Source organism: Piliocolobus tephrosceles, chromosome 16 (assembly GCF_002776525.5).
Source record: "Piliocolobus tephrosceles isolate RC106 chromosome 16, ASM277652v3, whole genome shotgun sequence".
Classification (NCBI taxonomy): domain Eukaryota; kingdom Metazoa; phylum Chordata; class Mammalia; order Primates; family Cercopithecidae; genus Piliocolobus; species Piliocolobus tephrosceles.
Window position 1 is genome coordinate 44689373 of NC_045449.1, and position 21953 is coordinate 44711325.

The window sequence follows — 21953 nt, forward strand, 5'->3', positions numbered from 1 at the left end:
CTAATGGGAAGACAATGGGAAGATCTACAACTTACTTTTACACAGAGCAGAAGGAACTGCCGCTTATGAAAAGATTTGGAATGAAGAAAAGTAAGAGTAGGATCATTGACCTTAAAATCCATATAAACACGGAAAGTACACTACTTTGCTGAAAGACTAACCACATAAAAGAAACTTTCACCCCTGCAGTCTACCTGTAAATAAGAGAACAAATACCTGAATCAAGGAAAATCAATGTTAGCTAGGGAATCTAATTTTCCTCACAATGAAATTGGCTCAGACAGGAATAAACCTGTGACCCTGGCATCATTAGCAAAGTAACGACAAAAACAACAATAATACTTTGGTCTAACCAGCTTAGAGAACCTATTCAATACTACTCAAGCAATCCATTTAATTAATAACATTTTCCACTCTTGCTTCCCCATAATTAGATCTTTGGTTCCATCCTTGGGAACAGCAACCCACACAGGAACATACAAATAGGATCTGAACTTCTACTCCTAAATACATCATCTCAAAATCCCAAAGGTTATTTAGGAGCTATGTTTCAAGAATTTAAAAGAAGAATCAGCCAAGAGTAGGTGTAACTGACAGTAACAAAAAGTATTTCATAGAAAAGGACAGAAAAAGGGACAAGAATTATGAAAAGTTTTTAAAAGCAAAATGACTTCATAGATTTATAAGAAGAGAACTGAATGCATAAATATTAAGATCACATATTTATGCAAATTATTCCTTAGTGTAATAAGTCCCTAGCAGTCTTCGAAGCCAATTTTCAACAGAAAATATCAATGCACTAGCAGCTGATGTTCCAAATGTTTCATAATCTCCTTGTTAATTTCTTTCAAAGCACTCACAACATATTACAATTCTTTTGTCTGTTTAATTAGTTTTTTCTAAAAAAGCACATTGGGTTTTATGTTTCCTTCACTACAATGTAAGAACAAGGACCCTGCCCATCTTATTGGCCACTGTGTCCCCAGTGTTTAGTAAAGTGCCTGGCAAAAGGTAAGCACTCAAAAAGCATATGTTGAATAAACGAGAACACAATTACCTTGCATTCGTCAGCTGAGAGGTTATGATAGAGTGGGCATCCTGAGATGGAGAAATGTCTCTCATGTTTTCCTGTAAGGTGTCCTGTTAAAGGAGGGAAAACTTAATCTCAAGAAAGAAGACAAGCTTAGAAAGTAGTATGTTTCTCTACGACAAACCTGTTTTTTCACTACATCATTTTTATCAAATATATGTCTGATCAGACAGAATCCACCAGAGGTAAGGCTGGTAGGGCTATAACTTGCACTCATTCTTTTCTTCCACAGGATGGATCTGGCTATCTTTGAACATGCTTATGTATGATCAATATAAACCATAGTTCTTTCTGCTCTTAGACTTCTCAAATCTCAAAATGTCATGAAGTCAACATTTGTAATAAAGCACAAGACAATGAACAGGAACACTTTCTTTCGGTGGAATGTAACTCTCCTACGCTAAATCAATCAGGTCATATGTATAACAAGTGTACTTTTCTTTCTACTGTGCAATGCTATCCAACCTGAATTTAACCCCTTTCAATACTCAAAATAAATTTATGAAAAATGGAGAAAGAAACGGCCTTTTCTATCATATAAGTAAACACCTTTACATAACTTTAAACCAGATTAAATACTTATTTTTTGGAGGGAGAACAGAGTTTTGCTTAAAGATTTAGGATTCTTCTATAATCAGATTTTTTTACTTTTTAAAAAATTTTTATGTCACCTAGGCTGGAATGCAGTAGTGCAACCATGGCTCAAAGCAACCTTGAACTCCTGGGCTCAAGTGATCCTCCCACTTCAGCCTCCCAAGTAGCCAGGACTATAGGCTCACAACATCACACTGGGCCTGTTTTAAAATTTTTTGTAGAAACGGGTCTCACTGTGCTGTCCAGGCTGGTCCTGAACTCCTGGACTCAAACAATCTTCCTGCCTCCACCTCCCAAAGTGCTAGGATTATAGGCATGAGCCACCACGCCCAAAACAGGCAGTAACACAAGGCCTTCTGAAGACGGAAAAACATAAGGAATAACAATACACGAAAGCTTGTTTTATTTAAATAGGTTTCTCTTCATTCATCTATTTTTCATGTGGTTTTTTTGAAAACACACAGGGAATTGAACATTATTTCCTTTTTATATATTTCTCTTCAACCAAAAGGTTTATAAAACACCTAAGATCGAAAGGGCTCAGAGGACAATTCTAATGAGATATAAAGTTAGCTAAGCTGAATAGTGAGTCTACAAAAATCTTCATCTTTCATTAAATATATATATATATATTTAATTGGGGGTAAAGAAGACAGTGGGAGTTTAAAGCTTACACAACATAATTTACAGAATAAACTTTAAAAGGAAAAAAAACAGTCCAAGTACTGGGGAGTGGGTGATTTTAGGACATTCAGGGCACCATTTCTCTGGGACTGTATTATTAAAAATGCAATTTTAGGGCCAGGCACGGTGGCTCACGCCTGTAATCCCAACACTTTGGGAGGCCGAGGCAGGTAGATCACCTGAGGTCAGCCTGGCCAACATGGTGAAACTTCGTCTCTGCTTAAAAATATATAAAAATCAGACCAGCATGGTGATGCATGCCTGTAACCCCAGCTACTCGGGAGGCTGAGGCAGGAGAATCACTTGAACCCAGGAGGCAGAGACTGTAGTGAGCCAAGACTGTGCCGCTGCACTCCAGCCTAGGGAACAGAACAAGACTCTGTCTCAAAAAAGAAAAAAAAAATGCAATTTTAGAGATCTGCAAAATTATCTCAGACAGAAAAACCATCCTCACTGATCAAATACCATATATACAACGTAGTGTCAGCTGGGCGCAGTGGCTCACACCTATAATCCCAGCACTTTGGGAGGCCAACGCAGGAGGACTACGTGAATCCAAAAGCTCGAGGCCAGCCTGGGCAACATTGTGAGACTCCACCTCTACAAAAATAAAAATAATTAGCCAGGCATGGTGGTCCATGCCTGTAGTCCTGGCTATTCAGAAGGCTGAGGTGGCAGGATGACTTAAGCCCAGGAATTCAAGGCTGCAGTGAGCCATGGTCACGCCACCACTCTCCAGACTAGGTGATAGAGAGACTGTCTCAAAAAACATATATATATATATATAAAGGAGTTGTCACTACTACTGCAAGACTTGCTTTTCAGATACTATATATCCGTACTTCTTTTTTTTTTTTTTTGAGATGGAGTTTCACTCTTGTTGCCCAGGCTGGAGTGCAATGGGGCGATCTCGGCTCGCTGCAACTTCCACTTCCCAGGTTCAAGCGATTCTCCTGCCTCAGCCTCCTGAGTAGCTGCGATTACAAGCGCCGCCACCACGCCCGGCTAATTTTGTATTTTTAATAGAGACGGGGTTTCACCATGTTGACCAGGCTGGTCTCGAATTCCCGACCTCAGGTGATCCGCCCATCTTGGCCTCCCAAAGTGCTGGGATTACAGGCGTGAGCCACTGTGCCCAGGCATATCCATACTTCTTAGTAACTTATTCAGGTCATGTTTTCTTTTATATGTTACTGAAAACCAATCTATCATGTACATTAAAAAAGAAACAGCTGATCTATTGACCTAAAAATTCCACTGCTATGAATTTATCCTACAGATTTGCTAGAACGACACCAAAATATGTACATACAAGGCTACCCATTACAGTATTGTTCAAAAAAGCTAAAAATGAGAAACAATCTAAATGTCAATGAGACAATTTAAATATTTATGAACTATCAACATAATGAAATTCTCTGCATCTTCTAAAAATACAGATCTCTAAATACTAATAATGTAAAATATCCAAGATGTACAACCAACGAATGTATCCTATTTTCCCTTTTATGAATAATCACAAAAAGGAAATACATGTACATATACGTGTGCTTATATATGTAGAAAAACTTCTTGGAAGCATTCATAGAAAACTGCAAACAGAAGTTTTCTATCTGTGGCACGGTTCTGGGGGTATGAGTGAAGGGAAATTTTTACTTAATGCACTTCAAACTTTCTTATAGAGTTTCAATTTTTCACAAGTACAAAAAATTCTTAAGGAATAGACTAGGGTCAAGAATATTTTGGGGCCCAGTGCAGTGGCTCACACCTGTAATCCCAACACTTTGGGAGGCTGAAGTAGGAGGATCACTTGAGACCAGGAGTTCAGGACCAGCCTGAGCAACATGGTGAAACCCTGTCTCTATAAAAAATACAAAAATTAGTTGGGCATGGTGGCATGTGCCTGTAGTCCCAGTTACTTGGGAGACAATTCAATGAAGCCTGGGAGGCGGAGGTTGAGCTGAGATCGCACCACTGCACTCCAGCCTAGGTGACAGAATAAGACTCTGCCTCAAAAAAAAGGATATTTTGGAAGCTCAGGTTCATATTTTTCAAAGTTCCAATACATGAAAACCAAAGTCAAAGAAAACTTTTTCACTTGAGCCCAAGTGTTTGAGACCAGCCTAGTCAACATGGCAAAACCCCGTCTCTACTAAAAAATACAAAAAATTAGCCAGGCATGGTGGCACATGCCTGTAAACCCCAGCTACTCAGGCAGCTGAGATAATCGCTTGAGCCCAGGAGGCGGAGGTTGCAGTGAGTGATCACGCCACTGTACTCCGGCCTGGGTTACAGAATGAGACTCTGTCTCCAAAATAAATAAATAAATAAATAAATAGAAATAAACTTTCCTCTAACGCAACATCTTTCTTATTTACCCTATGGTCTACCCCATTAAGAGGTTAACTCCTGGGCATAAATAACACAATCAGGCCCCATTCTCACCTACCTCCTCCTCTCCATTCTGGTCACTCTGCCCCAGGTATATTGGCCTCTAAGTGTTCCTCAAACTGGTTAACTATTCTCTTGCCCAGAGCACTTGCTGTTCTCCCTATCCATAATGCTTATTGTCAAATATTCAAACAGCAAGTCTCTGCTCAAATGTGACCATATCAGAGTAGCTTTTCCTAGCCAACTACATATATATGTATGTCACATATACATATACATATGTATGCATATACACACACAATATCCTACCCTCAGCACTCCCAGTTTTATTTTCCTTCACAGTATTTACCTCCAGTTGATACATTATACATCTATCTATTTGCCTTCCTCAGCTAGACTATAAGCTCCATGAGGGCAGAGACTTTGACTTGTTCATAGCTACATCCTCATAACTCAAAACAGTGTCTGGCACATGACCAATATTCAGTAAATATTTACTGCATGAATGACCAAATATAGTACATAAAAGTAACAATTTAGCAATGAATGGTTAGTAACAAGCAGAAGCAAAAGAAAATTCCTTTTCTTGTTGCATGGCAAGTAGATCCCCTTCAACTCTTAAAGCACATTAGCCATCATCTCTTATACTAGTGCAATATGTTGTCTTTCTTAGTTTTTCATTATTTATTCCAAGGAAATCAATGTAAGCCTGAAACAATTATCCTCTTTGAGTGACAACTGGTATGGAGTTCAAGAGAACTTTGCTGTATTTATTCATTTTGATGGTTTGAAATTATCTGAGAAACTGCTATAAGACCAGGAAATGATCCAAATTAATTAAACACTACAGAAAACCACTGGGCATGGTGGCTCACGCTTGTAGACCCAGCTACTCAGCAGGCTGAGTGGGGAGGATTGCTTGAGCCCAGGAGTTGGAAGACCTGAACAACACAGAAAAAAACCTCATCCCTAAAAAATAAGACCAAAAAAAAAAGGCAAGACACATGTCTATAGTCCCAGCTACTTGGGAGGCTGAGATGGGAAGATTACTTAAGCCTAGGAGTTGAGGCTGCAGTGAGCTATGATTATGCCACTGCGCCCCTGCCTGGGGAACAAAGTGAAACCCCTGTCTCTCTATAAAAATGAACAAAAGGCCAGGCGTGGTGGCTCACGCTGTAATCCCAGCACTTTGGGGGGCAGAGGCGTGCAGATCATGAGGTCAGGAGTTTGAGACCAGCCTGACCACCATGGCGAAACTCCGTCTCTACTAAAAATACAAAAATCAGGCCTGGTGGTGGGCGCCTGTAATCCCAACTACTTGGGAGGCTAAGGCAGAAGAATCGCTTGAACCTGGGACGTGGAGGTTGCAGTGAGCCAAGATCGCGCTACTGCAATCCAGCCTGGGCGACAGAGCGAGACTCCGTCTCAAAAACAAACCACAGACAGACAACAACAAAAAAACCACTTGAGAAAGTGTACTGTTGGCTGCCAAGCAGTAACTGACTCTGTTCTACTGTTTTTCAAACTTGATAGCCACATGCAAAGTGTGAATTTGAGAAGTAGACCCAGTAGTGAAAGGCCCCTTATCTCCCAGTCAGCTTCTTCCAACTTTAGACAAAAGCTTAAGCCCAATATACGCACCTCAGCTCACTGAAGGTGCACAAATAAGGTTCAAACCACTCCAAGAATCTCTAAACTAATTCACTAAGGAGTAAAACTCTTAAGAAAATAAGATATTTATCACAGAAGAAATATTTTATCTTGTTTATATTTACTAAGCACACAAAGCACAAGACCTAAAGCTACTAAAGTTACAGAAGGCTAGGGTCTCATATGTACTCTTCATTTCACAGCCTCCTGACAGGAAACGTTTTCCTCATTTCCTTAACAGCTATGGCTGCGCAATCACTATTCTGCACTAGCTTACCCTTAACTAGTCCTCACTGAGTATGAGCTATGTGCCATGCAATAAGATATTTGGAGATAGTCTTTTTTGTTTTTGCTGGGTAAAGGAGTGAATTTTTCACTGGGAAAAGCTCTTGATAAACTAAATTGTTCATCATAGTTAATTTCCTTACAACCAGGTCTATTATGGACTATCAGTCAAGAAGAGAAAAGGCTTTTATTCAAGTGAGCAACTCATTATCACTCAGCACATGACCACAAAGAGCCTAAGAAGCTAAACCCCAACAGAACACAAAACATTTCTGGATGATCCTGGGAGAGAGAACCATGGAACAAAGGATGTCATGAAGCTGGGGCACACTGACCTAGAGAGTTACAGCCTGGTGTAGGACACTTCATATTGAAGTTGTAGCTTTCATGGAAGCGACGGCGCTTGGGGCGATGAGAGAGATCACTGCCTGAGTCCTTCAGGGACATGTCCTTGGCAATGCTCTCATCGTGAGACACATTGGGGCTGGAGATGTCTATGTCAGACTCAGAAGAAGGTGCGTTTCCAGTTGGAGTTCGAGGTGGTGACTCATCATGATCAGCTGTATTTTTAGTTTCTAAAGCAAAAACAATTGGTAGAAGTCATGAGTGAGGTTCATTTATTTAGAGGTTTACTATTCAGATGAGTTTATGGGCTTCCCAGATTCTTTTTCTATGATTTAACCAGTAACTTTCAGCTACTTGTCTGCTAGACAGCTAAGTGGAAAATGAAGAGGCACTTCTACACCATTCCTTTCGTGCAACTTTAAATTCTGATTAAAATTAAATTTGTACTTTACCTGTTACATCTATCTATATTTCTCCTGAGTTGCTAATCATGGATAATCAAAACTGGATGGAAATAAATTTTAAAAATATTACAGCCAGGTGCAGTGGTTCACGTCTGTAATCCCAGCACTATGGGACACCAAGGTGGGCGGATCACAAGGTCAGGAGATCGAGACCATCCTGGCTAACATGGTGAAACCCCATCTCTACTAAAAATACAGAAAAAAAAATTAGCCGGGCATGGTGGCGGGCACCGGTAGTCCCAGCTGATCGGGAGGCTGAGGCAGGAGAAAGGCATGAAGCCAGGAGGCGGAGCTTGCAGTGAGCCAAGATCACGCCACTGCACTCCAGCCTGGGCGACAGAGCGAGACTCCTTTCCCCCCACTAAAAAAAAAAAAAACCACAAAAACAATTACTATCCCACTTCCCTTCCAGGAGAGACACAGGACAGAAGATAAGTGACAGTGATTGTCTTTCTTGATGACACTGGACAGGCTTGGTGTAAGATGTGAATGGACTTAGACTCTTGAGTGAGTCTGTTGGTAGTCTAACAATTCAATCTTGAAATTCCAGACTGTAAATCAGGAATTGCAAACCAAATGGCTACAGGGGCTCAGCAAGGCCAAATAGACAGCTCATTGTCCATCTAAAGGGGACAGCTACTATTCAACTCCAGCCAATTATTACTATGGGTGATTGGCCACCCAGTGTTCCCAGATCTTTTCATTGTTTAAAATAAACGATTAATCCAGGTTTTTATATGAAATCACTGTGTTTTCAAATACTAGAAACAAATTTTAAAAATTTTAAACACTGTGCAAGCAAACCAACCAACCATGCGGACAGGCTAGAAGCAGTTCACCAGTCGGTAACCTCTGCATGAAGAAATTTGGAGATAAATGGGCTGAGAAGTATGGCTATAAGAAAAGTCTGCTTCAAGCCCTTTTCATCTATGGTTAAGAAGGCCCCAGTCTCTTTTTCCTATTACAGGTCCATTTTAATATACTCCAGCTACTCTGGACCTTGAGAATATTCTGGTATCAAGCTGTCCTCAGCAAGATATAAGAAAGGAAACAAGCAAACAGCATTCATCTAGCTGAAGTATTAGGCATCTAACTGCAGTGGCCCCAAGCCCTCCTTAAAAAGAAATTCACCCAGATGCTCTGTGATAGGTCTGTGATACCCACTCACCTCTATCTGAAAAATCAACCACTTGCTCAGTTTCTGAGCCAGACGAACGAGTCTGCCGAAGGGGGTATTTTTTCGGTGTCACTGGGGTAGGCTGCTGCTGACTACGGGTCACTCTTCTGGTAGAGTAAGCAGGCTCCTCAGTGCCAAAAGACTGCAAATTTCGAACAGGACTGGAATCTGATCCCAATTTTAAAAGAAAATAAAGAAAAAAGATGGAAATCTGTTTTACTTTCTATCTATATAATTCATTAGAATGTAGCTCCTCCTCCTCTTCATGTTTCAAAAAATCCAACAAATCCTTAAAATGTCTATTTAATTAAATAAAATATAAGCAAAAGAGCCTAGCTCAGGTATAGAGATGTAATGTAGTACAGCATTAATAGTTTAGGTTCTGGAATTATGACTGAATGTGATTCATACCAACTAGCTATGGCATCTTGGGCAAGTTATTTTCTCCAAGCCTGTTTGTTTCCTGACCTATTGAAAAGGAAAATACTAGTATTTTCCAGCTACATGGGAGGTTGGGGCAGGAGAATTACTTGAACCCAGGAGGCGGAAGCTGCATTGAGCCACATTCCTCATAACATTGTAGTGAGGAATAGGTGAGATAATGCACGTGAAGCACTTAACATCATCCATGGTACACAGTGCTTTATAAATATTAGCTGCATCCTCTCATTCTTCCCTTTTTCTAACCCACCATAAAACAGATACTCTATTAACAAAGATATAACAACAAACAAAACGATTTCCTTTCTTAAGGGGCCGATTTTTTTCTTTCTTATTACTCTCTCTGGCACAATCATAATAGATTCATAAAGGTAAAACAGGAATGCAGCATTTTAAGTTTTTTGGATGGAAAAACCTATTCTGAGGCACTCAGCCCCCTCTTTTATATCTCCAACCTGATGACAAAGGAAATGAAAGAAATTCAAAGCTGAAATTAAAGCATTTTTTAAAATATATATAGATATGTTTTCTTTTTTTTTTTTTTTGATAAACAGACATGTTTAATGATAGCTTACTCTCTACAGAGATGACTACAGAGACTTTTAATCTATAATCCAGGAGTATATAACCATGCAGTACAGACCAATTAGCCAAATGTAAAATAACCTAGATTCTTACCACAACTACCCTATAAACATCACAGCTATTCTTCGCAAAAGGATTCTACATCTTATGTGAAAACACCTAGTGTGGGGGAACCAGAAACCTAGCTATGTGGCCAAAAGTAAAACCCAAAGGAAAAAACAGCAATTCAGTGGTTAATTGGTGAAAGCAGGAAATTTGTGCCCTTTACTGTGCTACTGCTTTTGTCTTCTTACTTTTGTTCTTTTTGTCCCTTTTCTTCAGCCCATCCATGTTAGCACTCAGTAGGTCTGAATAAGCCATCTGAATCTTATTCACTTGCTCGGAACTCACCACAGTGCTGACCTTCTTTTTCCCATAGATAGCTCTTAGCAGACACTTGTCTGAGGGCTCAAAGCCCTCCACAGAACCTTTCTTTGGAACGGGTTTGGTTCGACCACCCTACTTCTTCAAGGTGATATAGATGCTGCCCAACGTCCAGCACTTCTGGAAGAGTCTGGTCAGCTCCATCAGGAACTGCTCGCTCTCCAACACCATCGTGGTGATGCTCGCTCAACTCCCTCCGCGTAAGCCCCTAGCAGTCTTAGTTTTGTTTTAATCAACACATAAGTGTACATATTTATGGAGTATACTGTGATGTTCTGATAGACGTATACATTGTGTAACGATGAAATCAAAATAATTAGCATATCCATATCTCAAACACTTGTCATTTCTTTGTGGTGAGAACATTCAAAATCCTCTCTAAAGTATATTTTATTTTAATTAATTAATTTTTTTTTTTTTGGAAGGCAGGATGCACAGGCCAGGTGTCAGCCTCACTCTCTCGCAGCTGCACCCCCCAACGGATATTTTAAAAACAAAAAATCTGAAGAAATCTTATAGACTCTCCAAAGAAGAAAACTGAAAATTTCCAAACTTTCGGGTGAGAAAAGTTAGCACACAGCAAGGTTATCCATTTGTACATCTCCAGGGGCCTCCTTTCACAATATGATCTACATTTTGCTCTAGGGAGGAACACCTTACATTGATGATATTGTAAATGGTACCCCTGGAGTTGTGCAACTCCGTGGTCATGAGGTCAAGACCCAGCACTTACGCATTTCCTAGCTGTTTTGAATATTTAGTTTTCAGGTGTCTAGGGCATGGTCAATTATACTTTCTACGAACATTATGTATTTTCCTTAGCATATGCTGTTCCATCTGCCGAGAATAACATATTCCCATCTTTCAACTTGTAAATTCCTATCAGAGTCTTTAAGACGTCAGTGTGCAGCCAGGCACGGCAGCTCACGCCTGTAATCCCAGCACTTTGGGAGGCCGAGGCGGGCAGATCACTTGAGATCAGGAGTTCGAGACGAGCCTGGACAACATGGCACACCCTGTCTCTACTAAAAATACAAAAAATAGCCAGGTATGGTGGCACTCACCTGTAATCCCAGCTACATGGGAGGTTGGGGCAGGAGAATTACTTGAACCCAGGAGGCGGAAGCTGCATTGAGCCAAGATCATGCCACTGCACTCCAGCCTGGGCAACACAGCGAGACTCTGTCTCGACAACAACAAAAAAGACTTCATCATTGTGGGAGTGCTGCCCTAAGTTGGCTGTCCCACCTCTGGGCTTCTGTAGTACTCTATGCAAACCCCTCTCACAGCCCTTGCCATAATGTATTCCCATGATCAATTTTTATATCTATATCTTGCACTGAACCGTAAGATCCTTGAGGACAGGAACTATGACTTTTCTATCATGGTTCCTAGGACATAACATAGTGCTTGAGTTATAGTAGTTATTTATCCATAGTCTCATTGTGGTAAAAATTTAAAGCTTAAGAAATCAAGAGACAATAGCAATACTTTAGCTGAAATTCTAAATTCAAAAATAAAGTTAGGAACAGTTGTTAAAGAGGATATTCCCACTTTCTTGCTTGAAAAACTGATGGTTTTTCTCTCATTGTGCAACATACTCATATAAAAGTGACCAAAGCGGCAGGGCACGGTGGCTCACGCCTATAATCCTAGCACTTTGGGAGGCCGAGGCAGGCAGACCATGAGGTCAAGAGATTGAGACTATCCTGACCAACATGGTGAAACCCCATGTCTACTAAAAATATAAAAATTAGCTGGGCATGGTGGCACACGCCTACAGTCCCAGCTACTTGCAGGCTGAGGCAAGAGAATTGCTTGAATCCAGGAGGCAGAAGTTGCAGTGAGCCAAGATCACACCACTGCACTCTGCCTGGTGACAGAGCGAGACTCCATCTCAAAAAAAAAAAAAGTAATCAAAGCAACACTGTTGAAGTGCTCACAACATGTTAAAGCTTTTTTCCCCTAATCTATTATCACCTATTGATCATCAGCTCTCTGTATTAGCTACAACCTTCTTTCCTCCTCAGGGAATACCAGAGAAGAGCCAGGAGGGGTCAAGGGTACCCTTCAAATCTAACCACAGATGCCTAAATGCACTAGAGATACTTCAAACTACCTTCCAACCCCAAGATTCTCAATTCTTTATTACCAAAGCAAAATTCCATATTTCCACACTGATACTTTGGTACAATTATTAGTATCTATCAAGTGTGTATTGGATTACATTCCAGAATTAAACATGGTTTTAGAAGTACTGGGCCTCTGCCAGTAACAAGTCCAAGAGACTACAGATGCTCCTTGACTTATAATGGGGTTAAGTCCCAATAAAACTAACATAAGTTGAAAGTATTATAAGTTAAAAATGCATTTACAGGCTGAACATGATGGCTCACATCTATAACTCCAGTACTTTGGGAGGCCAAGGTGGAAGGACTGCTTGAGTCCAGGAGTTTGAGACCAGCCTGGCAAACATAAGACCCCCAAGTAGTCCCAGCTACTCAGGAGGCTGAGGTGGGAGGATCACTTGGGCCAAGGAGGTCAAGGTTGCAGTGAGCCAAGATCACACCACTGCACTCCAACCTGCGCAACAGAGCACAAGACCCTGTCTCCAGAAAATAAAAGCACTATACACCTAACCTACTGAGCATCATAGCTTAGCCTAGCCTACTTTAAACAGGTTCAAACCGCTTACATTAGCCTACAATTGTGCACAATCATCTAACACAAAGCCTATTTTTAATAAAGTGTTGAATATTGCATGTAATTTATTGAAGACAGTACACTAAAGAGTACTGGTTTACCCTCATGATCAAATGGCTGACTGGGAGTTACGGCTCGCTGACTGGGAGTTATGGCTCATTGTCACTGTTCAGCATCACAAGAAAATATTTTGGCCACATATCACTAGCCCAGGAAAGGACTGAAATTCAAAATTCGAAAAGTTTCTACTGAATGCATATTGCTTTGGCGCCACAGTAAAGTTAAAAAAATAATAATAATTAAATCAAACCACCATAAGTCAGATACCATCTGGACTTCAAGTCCCTAAGCCTAAACCATTCAAACAGAAAGTGAAGGGATAACATTTTCATTTTACTGATGGAGACACAGCGATCTAAAAAAAAAAAAAAAACAACACAAATGACTCAAGACATACATGTATCTCTATCCATCATACCATCCACAGTTCCTTTGGGTCTACAAACTGGATAGTAGCCCCGAACAGAAGCATCGTTAAAGATCTGACAACTCTGCATTCACTCCACATTTTACCAATCATCTGGTGCACTGTCATCTACACCAAGCCAAGGGACCAGTTTCCACATTAACTAGGAAAATAATGTGATGGGCCAGTCAGCCAGATGTGAGGAGTGGTAAGGAAAAATGAAGATTTTTACCTTGAGAACTCTGGCTTAGCCTGGCTGAGGAGCGGGTGACTCGAGCAGATCGTCGGGATGTGCCATCACTTTCTGAACTGTCTGTGTGCTCGAGATCTGTAGAAAAATCGGAATCTTCGGTTCCATCTGAACTACTGCCTGCATTCCTCTGTAATACCATAGATCCAGATATTAGTACAGAAGCATTTGGTCTGAGGGTTTGCATTAACATTGAAAATAAAACAAGCTGTGACACCGAAAACACCAAGTTCAAACCTAAGAAAGGATTCCACAAGCATTTCCCATCCTCCCACCCAACCAGGCAACTTCACTTTATTTAGAACACTTAAATGGAACAATGTACAAATAAGGGACTTTTGTTAAATAAATGAAGAGCTTCCATTTCATTCGCTCCCGATGCCCAGGCTGGAGTGCAAGGGCACAATCTCGGCTCACAGTAACCTCCGCCTCCTGGGTTCAAGCGATTCTCCTGCCTCAGCCTCCCAAGTAGCAGGGACTACAGGCACCCGCCACCACGCCCAGCTAACTTCTGTATTTTTAGTAGAGATGGGGTTTCACTATGTTGGCCAGGCTGGTCTTGAACATCTGACCTCAGGTGATCCACCCGCCTTGGCCTCCCAAAGTGCTGGGATTACAGACGTGAGACACCACACCCGGCCATGAAAAGAATTAATTCTTACTGTATTAGCACTAAGTATGAACCAAGATCATTCGGAGATCAGTATCACAAAAAAAGGTTCATTGTAGTGAGAAAATCATTGGTGCTAGACCTCATTTAACTTTAGAGTAGCTTTTGTTAAATGTCTCCATGAAAAGCTATCACATTTTTTAAAAACCATATACTATCTCAAAATATCATGGACCACAACTCTGATCCCAAAAGAATTTAAGCAGAAAAAGACGAAAATTGTTAACTGCGTATGCCATCTACCCTTGAAGTGTCTCCACGTGAAAGCCATCTATCTTCCAAAAAGGCAGCTTGCACATAAAGACTCACGGGTATTCAAAAACAGTTGTTTTCAAAACCATCTTTTCAATGAACAATTATTTGTCAATTATTAACCTCCTGAGGAGTTCTTTCTTAGCCATAAAGATAACTTCTATCAATTGAGCACTAACACTATACCCTTTACAAAACCAGAAAGGAAAAAATATTTGCTAAAAACAATACAAAGATTCACACTGTAAGTCCCAATTCTTTATTCAAAACCCTGAGGGCCAGTTGTGTTTAGAATTTGTAATTTTTTTGGATTTTTGAAGGGGAGTACTTTGCATCTATCCTGCAAATACCACCCAATAACAAAACATAATACTTCTGCAGCGAAAGATATAAACAGTCACACTAAATGAGACACACAAAAACCGTAAGTAGCCTCAGGACAGATTAAGACAGGTTTGCCACCAAACAGGTTACTAAAAAAATGTACATTTTCAAGAAACTCCTGGTATTTGGGAAATTAAGAAAGAGGACTGGGGCCCTATTTCAAGGCACCAATATTATTCCTGCATTTGGTGAGCCTTAACACATATACCACCGGCTGGGCGCGGTGGCTCATGCCTTCAATCCCAGTACTTTAGGAGGCCGAGGCGGGTGGATCACCTGAGGTCAGGAGTTCGAAACCAGCCTGACCAACATGGTGAAATCCTGTCTGTACTAAACATACAAAAATTAGCTGGGCGTCATGGAATTCGCCTGTAATCCCAGCTACTAGGGAGACTGAGGCAGGAGAATCGCTTGAACCAGGGAGATAGAGGTTGCAGCGAGCCGAGATCACGCGATTGCACTCCGACCTGGGCAACAAGAGCAAAACTCCATCTTAAAAAAAAAAAAATACATACCACCCACCAGCTGAGATCATTCTAGGAGACATTAAAAAGCATACATTTTCAGCCTGAAAAACCTCTGTGAAGAGAAAGATTTCTACTGAAATGAGCAAGAATACCACCCAGTTTTCCAAATATCTCAAGGGTAACCTGCCAGGAAATGAGCAAGAATCACAGAAAACGTCTAAAATAAGCAAGAATCACAGAAAACAGCTAAAATGAAGGGGGAATCTTAAGTCACCATTATAGTCTAATTACCTAGATATTTAAAGCCTTGATGTGAGCCTTGTTCTTTCCTGGCTTGATCCTGGAATTCAGCTCTTCCCTGTGGCTTTTACCAATATACTTCCCATTGTACACCAGAGCAGACCAACTGCTCCTTCACTTCCTTCCTGTAACACTTTGTATACACTTCCAAGCAGAGAACTTACTAGATCCTTCTAAGGTTATTCATGTCTGTTTTCTCCTATCGGGCTGTGATACCCTTAAGCCAGGGATCACGTCTAATAAATTTCTGAATCCTCAGCAACCACCGCGCAGAAAGTAGTCAATAGACATTTGCTGAATTGAGTTAGATTTGTTCTATATTCTGGATCTGCCACTGCCTGAGTGGCTTGCAGCATTCCATGGACCTCCGTTAGTTCAACTGTAAGAAGCAGGGGGCCATTCCTGGGTGACCTCCTAAGTCCCTTCTAATTCTAGAAGTTTTCGGTTTTTACCAACTGCATTTTCTAGGCGCTGTCGAACTAGCAAATAAAGATTAGGGCTTGGAGGCAACTGGCCTGAGTGGGATCCCCTGGGAGTGGGCGCTGGCTTCCCACCACTCAGTCTTCTGCTTTGTTGTGCCCCTCACCTGGAAAGTAACGAGGCCTCCAAAACCCCGCCTCTGCACCTATCAGCGTCCCCACTCGGAAAGGCGGGGATTCGGGCCACCCAATCGAGGTCCGCCTAAGCCGCGCCCCCACAGGACAGACTGCCAACCCCGACCAATCAGGAGAGGAGGGATCGTTCTCTCCAGCCAGTGGGAGAGCGCTAGGGCCGGGGCCAGACACCGCCCCCGCACGCGGGGAGGTGACCGTTGAGCCCAAACAGGCGGCGTCACCAGCCAATCAATATGCTTCCTGACGTTTCAGCGACCAATTAATAAGAACGCCTCCGATCCAGGCAAGCAGAGGGCGGGAATAGTTGCAAGCATAGGCCGAGGCCAGGGTCGGGCCCACATTTTTCTGTTGGATATGGACAGAAAAGAGGGTGGCTGAGCAAGGTTCGGGGGAGCGGGAAGTTGGGACCCAAGCACTATGAGGCGTGGCCAACTGCGTCACGGTGCTCAATCGACTGTCCTTAGAAACCCGCCATCCCTCCTCTCCCGTTTCTCACCTTCCTTCGCGGCATTGCCGGCGGCTGCGGCCCGACGGTTCCGATTCGGGCAGCGGCGGCAGCAGCAGCAGGAACGGTGGCTCCGGCGGGCTCCGTGGCGGCCTCTGTGGCAGTCCCAATCCTGCGGACGATCCCTAGTGCCTCCTGCCTCTCAGCGTCTGGACCGTTCTGCGCAGGCGCCGCGGGCTGAAGCGCTTTTTCCTTCACTTCCGGCTGGGTCTCGCGTCACCTGACGTTACGGGCCAAAGAGGGTGCTGGGAGGTTAGATCCTTTTGGTGAAGCTAGTGGGCGCCATTTTGAAGTTGGGCAGAAGGTAACTCCAGTGGTGGAATCCGGGGCCACCATTTTTAGTTAACGTGAGTGGCGCTGTTTGTGGGCGTGGGTAGCCATTCTTGTTTGGGGCAGAAGCCTGACAGTTGATGTAAACGGTTCTCATCTTTACCTTGGGCAAAATTTCCCTTCCCGGTCGTTTTAATTTCTAGAGTCGAGGAAGGAAACCCCCCCGGAATCCATCAGGTTGCTGAGATTAGATTTAACCCCTTCGTTGCGTGATTGTTTAAAGGACGTTTCCGTTTATTACATAAACTCAAAAGTTGCGGAGGGATGTTTTGTAAAAGAAACTTTGTATTTTAAGAACCATTATGGTGTCGAAGGGGTGGGAATGGGGAGTTGAAAAAGGAACTAAAGGGTAGCGTCCGCCATCAGAAAGTTTCCTGTCTGGTAGAGGAGACATTGTCCTTGCCCTTAGCTAACAGCAAGTTAGTTAGTTGATGTCGCGGGGAGGAGGCAAAACCATTCCCCAGAAGCTGCAACTCAATTCCCAATTTAGCTCTGTGGCGAGCGCCCACTTCCTTCCCGCACTGTGTTTGGGTTTGAGACCCCTGGGGGCCCTGGGGTGAAAAATGTGATTTGAAAGTGTCCCGGGAATGCAGTACCAGAGTCAGAAAAGCATTGAACCCCATTTAGCTCAAATGACCTCTGGCATCCAGATGCTTGAGGCGGAGGAAGAAGAGGGAATGTTTTTAGTGAAGCTGAAGCCCCCAAAAGAATGGAAATTTAAATAATAATGAGAGGGCCTAGGAAGGAGAAGTTGGTCACTGATACTAGGCTGAAAGAAGAGCCTTAAGAAAAGTCTGGAAAGTGGAGAGCAGGCGTTGAAGATTTAACCTCTCTGGAGGAAAGGCCTTGAGAGGATCAAGTCTTGCCCAATTGCGGCTGGGTGGAACCCAGGCACTCCCAGTCATTAAGTTAGGATACCTAACCCCAATTTCAATCTGACGCCCCTTTAAATGGAGATTTCCCCCCGTTAAGATGGAGATTTTCCCCAGGGGCTAAAGAACAAAGTAGCAGAAGGTAAACATCTGATTGATGTGCTAAGTAAAGAACTCTAAAGAGTTAAAGTTCCAGACCCTTAGCCAGCACTCTCCTTGGGGATGTCCTGGGCCAGTGTTGACACAGGCAGCTTTTAGTATTTAATACTTAGCTTTTAGTGCTTAGTATAAATACCTTTGATAACCTACTTAGGTTGAACTGCACGTAAGAACTTATTTGAAAATGGCTCACATTACTTCTTCCTTTGTAGCCCCTCACCACTTAAGCATTTAATTTCATACCATTACTCTGTTGTTTTGCACTTACTGATATGTTCCTGAGGTTACCTTTGAATGTTCTGGCTCCCCAACTGGTAGTAAGGATCTCTTATATTAAGAGCATATCTCAATTATTTCATACCATCCTTCTTTTTTTCTCTCTCTTCTTCTTTTTTTTTTTTCTTCCTAGATAGAGTCTTGCTGTGTAGCCCAGGCTGGAGTGCAATGGTTGAATGTCAGCTCACTGCAAGCTCCGCCTCCTGGGCTCAAGGGATTCTCTTGCCTCAGCCTCCCAAGTAGATGGGACTGCAGGCATGTGCCATCACACTCGGCTTATTTTTTGTAGAGACAGAGTTTCACCATGTTGCCCAGGCTGGTCTTGAACTACTAAGCTCAGGTGATCGGCCTGTCTCGGCCTTCCAGAGTGCTGGGGTTACAGGTGTGAGCCACAACTCCCAGCCGTACCAGCTTTTCTTTTTTTTTTTTTTTTTTTGTTGAGACGGAGTTTTGCTCTTGTTGCCAGGCTGGAGTGCAATGGCACGATCTCGGCTCACAGCAACCTCTGCCTCCCGGGTTCAGGCGATTCTCCTGCCTCAGCCTCCCGAGTAGCTGAGATTACAGGCGCCCACCACCACGCCTGGCGAATTTTTGTATTTTTAGTAGAGACAGAGTTTCTCCATGTTGGTCAGGTTGATCTTGAACTCCCGACCTCAGGTGATCCACCTGCCTCAGCCTCCCACAGTGCTGGGATTACAGGCATGAGCCACCCCGCCCACCCCTTACCATCCTTTCTAGTGGTGCTCAAACCTTGTTCTTCCCACAGTAAATGCTTGCTGCTCAGTAAGAATATCATTACTGTTTTACACATGCTAATGTATAGCACTCAGAGATGGTGAAGTTACCCTCCCTGGAAATTAGTGTTTTAGAATAAGATCTTATCCCGACTCGCATCCACCACACAAATACCAGCATTACAGAAGTTCGACATTAGTTAATTTCTTACACTAGATTCCCTAAGACTGCAGCTGACACTAAAGAGTTTACAGTTTCCTTTAGATATGATTCTTGTCCTTGGAAAATGTACACTCTGGCAGAAAGATGAAAAAACTAACACCAGTAGGACAGAAACATGATCATAAGGAAAAAAATGTGTATAGTACTTGAAAGTAGACCAGCTAGGTATATTCAGAATGGGGAAGGGGAGGATCTTAAAAGCTTATTCCTTCTTCCTTTCTTTTTTTTAAACCAAGTATATTATTTACTTTGAGGGTCATGCTCATCACAACACAATTACCTTTCCAAGCAGGAACTGATGTTGATTTCAAAGCCTCTGACTGGTTGCCCCCTGGCCATCCTCAACCACCAGACTTCACCATTGACACTCTGGACAGTTCTCCTTACCTTTCTATTTTCTTAGGCTTTACTTCATGCCTGGATGCATCTCCTAACCCTCTTTGCATGTTTATTTATTTCTTTTTATTTATTTATTTATTGAGCAAGGCTGGAGTGCAGTGGCACGATCTCAGCTCACTGCAAGCTCCGCCTCCCGCATTCATGTCATTCTCCTGCCTCAGTCTACCCAGTAGCTGGGACTGCAGGCGCCTGCCACCACGCCCGGCTAATTTTTTGTATTTTTAGTAGAGACGGTTTCATCGTGTTAGCCGGGATAGTAAAATTGTATTTTTTCAGAAAATCTTTTTCCGATTCATTCTTTGTAAGGTAGTAGGGCATAATGATACGTTATTTTGCACTTAACTGCTGGATTTGTTATTTTCCTTGTACAATTTGCTAGATAATTCTGTTCATTTCCCTTCCCAAACAGATAATAGAAACATAAATAAATCAGGTTTATTGTATCATCAGCTCTACTAGTGTCCAGTACAGGGCTTTGATGTCAGATCTGAATTTTAATCTCAGCTCTGCTGCTTCCTACCTGCATTACTCTTGGATACGTTTTTGTTTTTTAAGAGACAGGATCTCACTCTTGTCACCCAGTCTGGAGTACAGTGGCACAATCATAACTCACTGCAACCTTGATCTCCTGGGCCAAGCGATCCTCCCACATCAGCCTCTCAAGTAGCTAGGACTACGGGTATACAGCACCATGCCTGGCTAATTTTTAAATTATTTGTAGAGATAAGATCTTGCTACATTGCCCAGACTAGTCTCGAACTCCTGGCCTCAAGCCAAATCCTCCCGCCTCAGCCTCCCAAAGCACTGGGATTACAGGCAGGAGCCATGCCCGGCCTTGGACAAGTTTTAAATTTGTTTGTGTCTCAGTTTTCTCACCTGTGATGTGGGGACATTAATAGCCACCTCACAAGATTGTAAGGAATAAAGGAGATGAGTGTTGTAAAGCACTTTGCACAGTTCCTGACATAGAGTAATTGCTCAATAACTGGCTCTTGTTATTTTTATTTCCAGTCACTCTAGTCATGGCTATAACATTCTAATGTTGGTGACTATATCTTTACATGGTCTCAGTGATTGTTTACTTTTATCTGTTCAACCTCTTTAACTCTGTTCAACCTCTGTTCAACCACTTTAACTGAAGACACACAGAGTGATTACCCAGGCATTAATCACCCAGGTACCAGGCACTGAGTTACACCCCATGGACAGAACACCATCTTTCCCCTAAAGGAGCTTAGAATCCAGTAGGGAAGACAGGCCAGTAAGCACACAGTTACGAAAATGTAGAGAAATAGATAAGCAAGATTCAGAAGTGCTACAGAGGAGGAGGTAGAGTGTTTCATTTGGAAAGTTTAGGAAAGGTTTCATAAAAGACATGAAACAAGAGTGGAATTTCACAGGATGAATGTTTGCCAGTAAACAAAGACAATATATGTGTTTTACATGCAAAGAAAACAGAATGTACAATAGTACAGAGGTGTGGAGGAGCATTATCTATGGGTGCCTAGGAGGGTGCATAAGAGGCATGGTTTTGGGAACCAGTTCATGCAGAGTGTTCAACACCCTCCTATGGAGACTGAACTGGAAGTGGTAGGCAATTTCTGAAAGTCCTTAAGCAGAGGAGGCCCCCAGTGAGACATGCATTTTAGAAGTCTCTTTCTGGCAGCTGTGAAGGGCACTGATCAGAGTAGGAGGGAGATCCAAGGCAGGAGACCAGTTAAAAGGCTGCTGAAATAGCCTTAGCCAGAGACGAGAAGGGACTGAAATAGGCACTGGGAGTGGGGGCAATCTTTTGTGTGTGTGTGTGTGCTTGTGTATTTCCTTACTTGTATCAGTGTCTTGTCTCCTCAGTTTTGTAAGCTCCCTGAAAGATCCCTCGATGTCCTTCAAAATGTTGCCTTGACAGTAAAATTATAGGTACCATGTTTCAAATACAAAATGTAGTTGTTCATTGTTTGCTTCTCCCAGAGGTTGATAGCCTTGCCTGGATGGCCACAGCATCTCCAGCTTCTCCCTTGCTGCCTGGCACCCAAAAGGGCTCAGTAGTTGAGGTAGCACCAAATTGAATGTTTCTCACCCCACTACCAGTTGTTGACACAGCTAGGAAAGGCTTGCACAGAACCAGCCATGCTCTCTCCTCTAAGCCTCTTTCTGACCAATGAGGTGGCTAGTAGGGGTTAGGGATAGCCATTTCCTCTGTGTGCAGTCTTGTAAGGTGGG

The 21953-nt window shown here is 42.5% G+C and overlaps 1 protein-coding gene across 2 annotated transcripts in view; it reads right to left on the reverse strand.

Annotated features, from left to right (window-relative positions):
• KAT7 (lysine acetyltransferase 7) overlaps window positions 1-17029 on the reverse strand; it is a 40329-nt gene extending 23300 nt beyond the window's left edge. For both annotated transcript variants that reach the window (XM_023204432.2, XM_023204433.2), the window contains exons 1-5: window positions 16732-17029; window positions 13531-13678; window positions 8672-8848; window positions 7030-7269; window positions 1058-1140 (exon numbers count right to left, since the gene is read on the reverse strand). In XM_023204432.2, the coding sequence (XP_023060200.1) occupies window positions 1058-1140; window positions 7030-7269; window positions 8672-8848; window positions 13531-13678; window positions 16732-16746 (663 nt within the window). In that variant the 5' untranslated portion in view covers window positions 16747-17029. The remainder of the gene's footprint in view (window positions 1-1057; window positions 1141-7029; window positions 7270-8671; window positions 8849-13530; window positions 13679-16731) is intronic.
• Between the last annotated feature and the right edge of the window lie 4924 nt (window positions 17030-21953).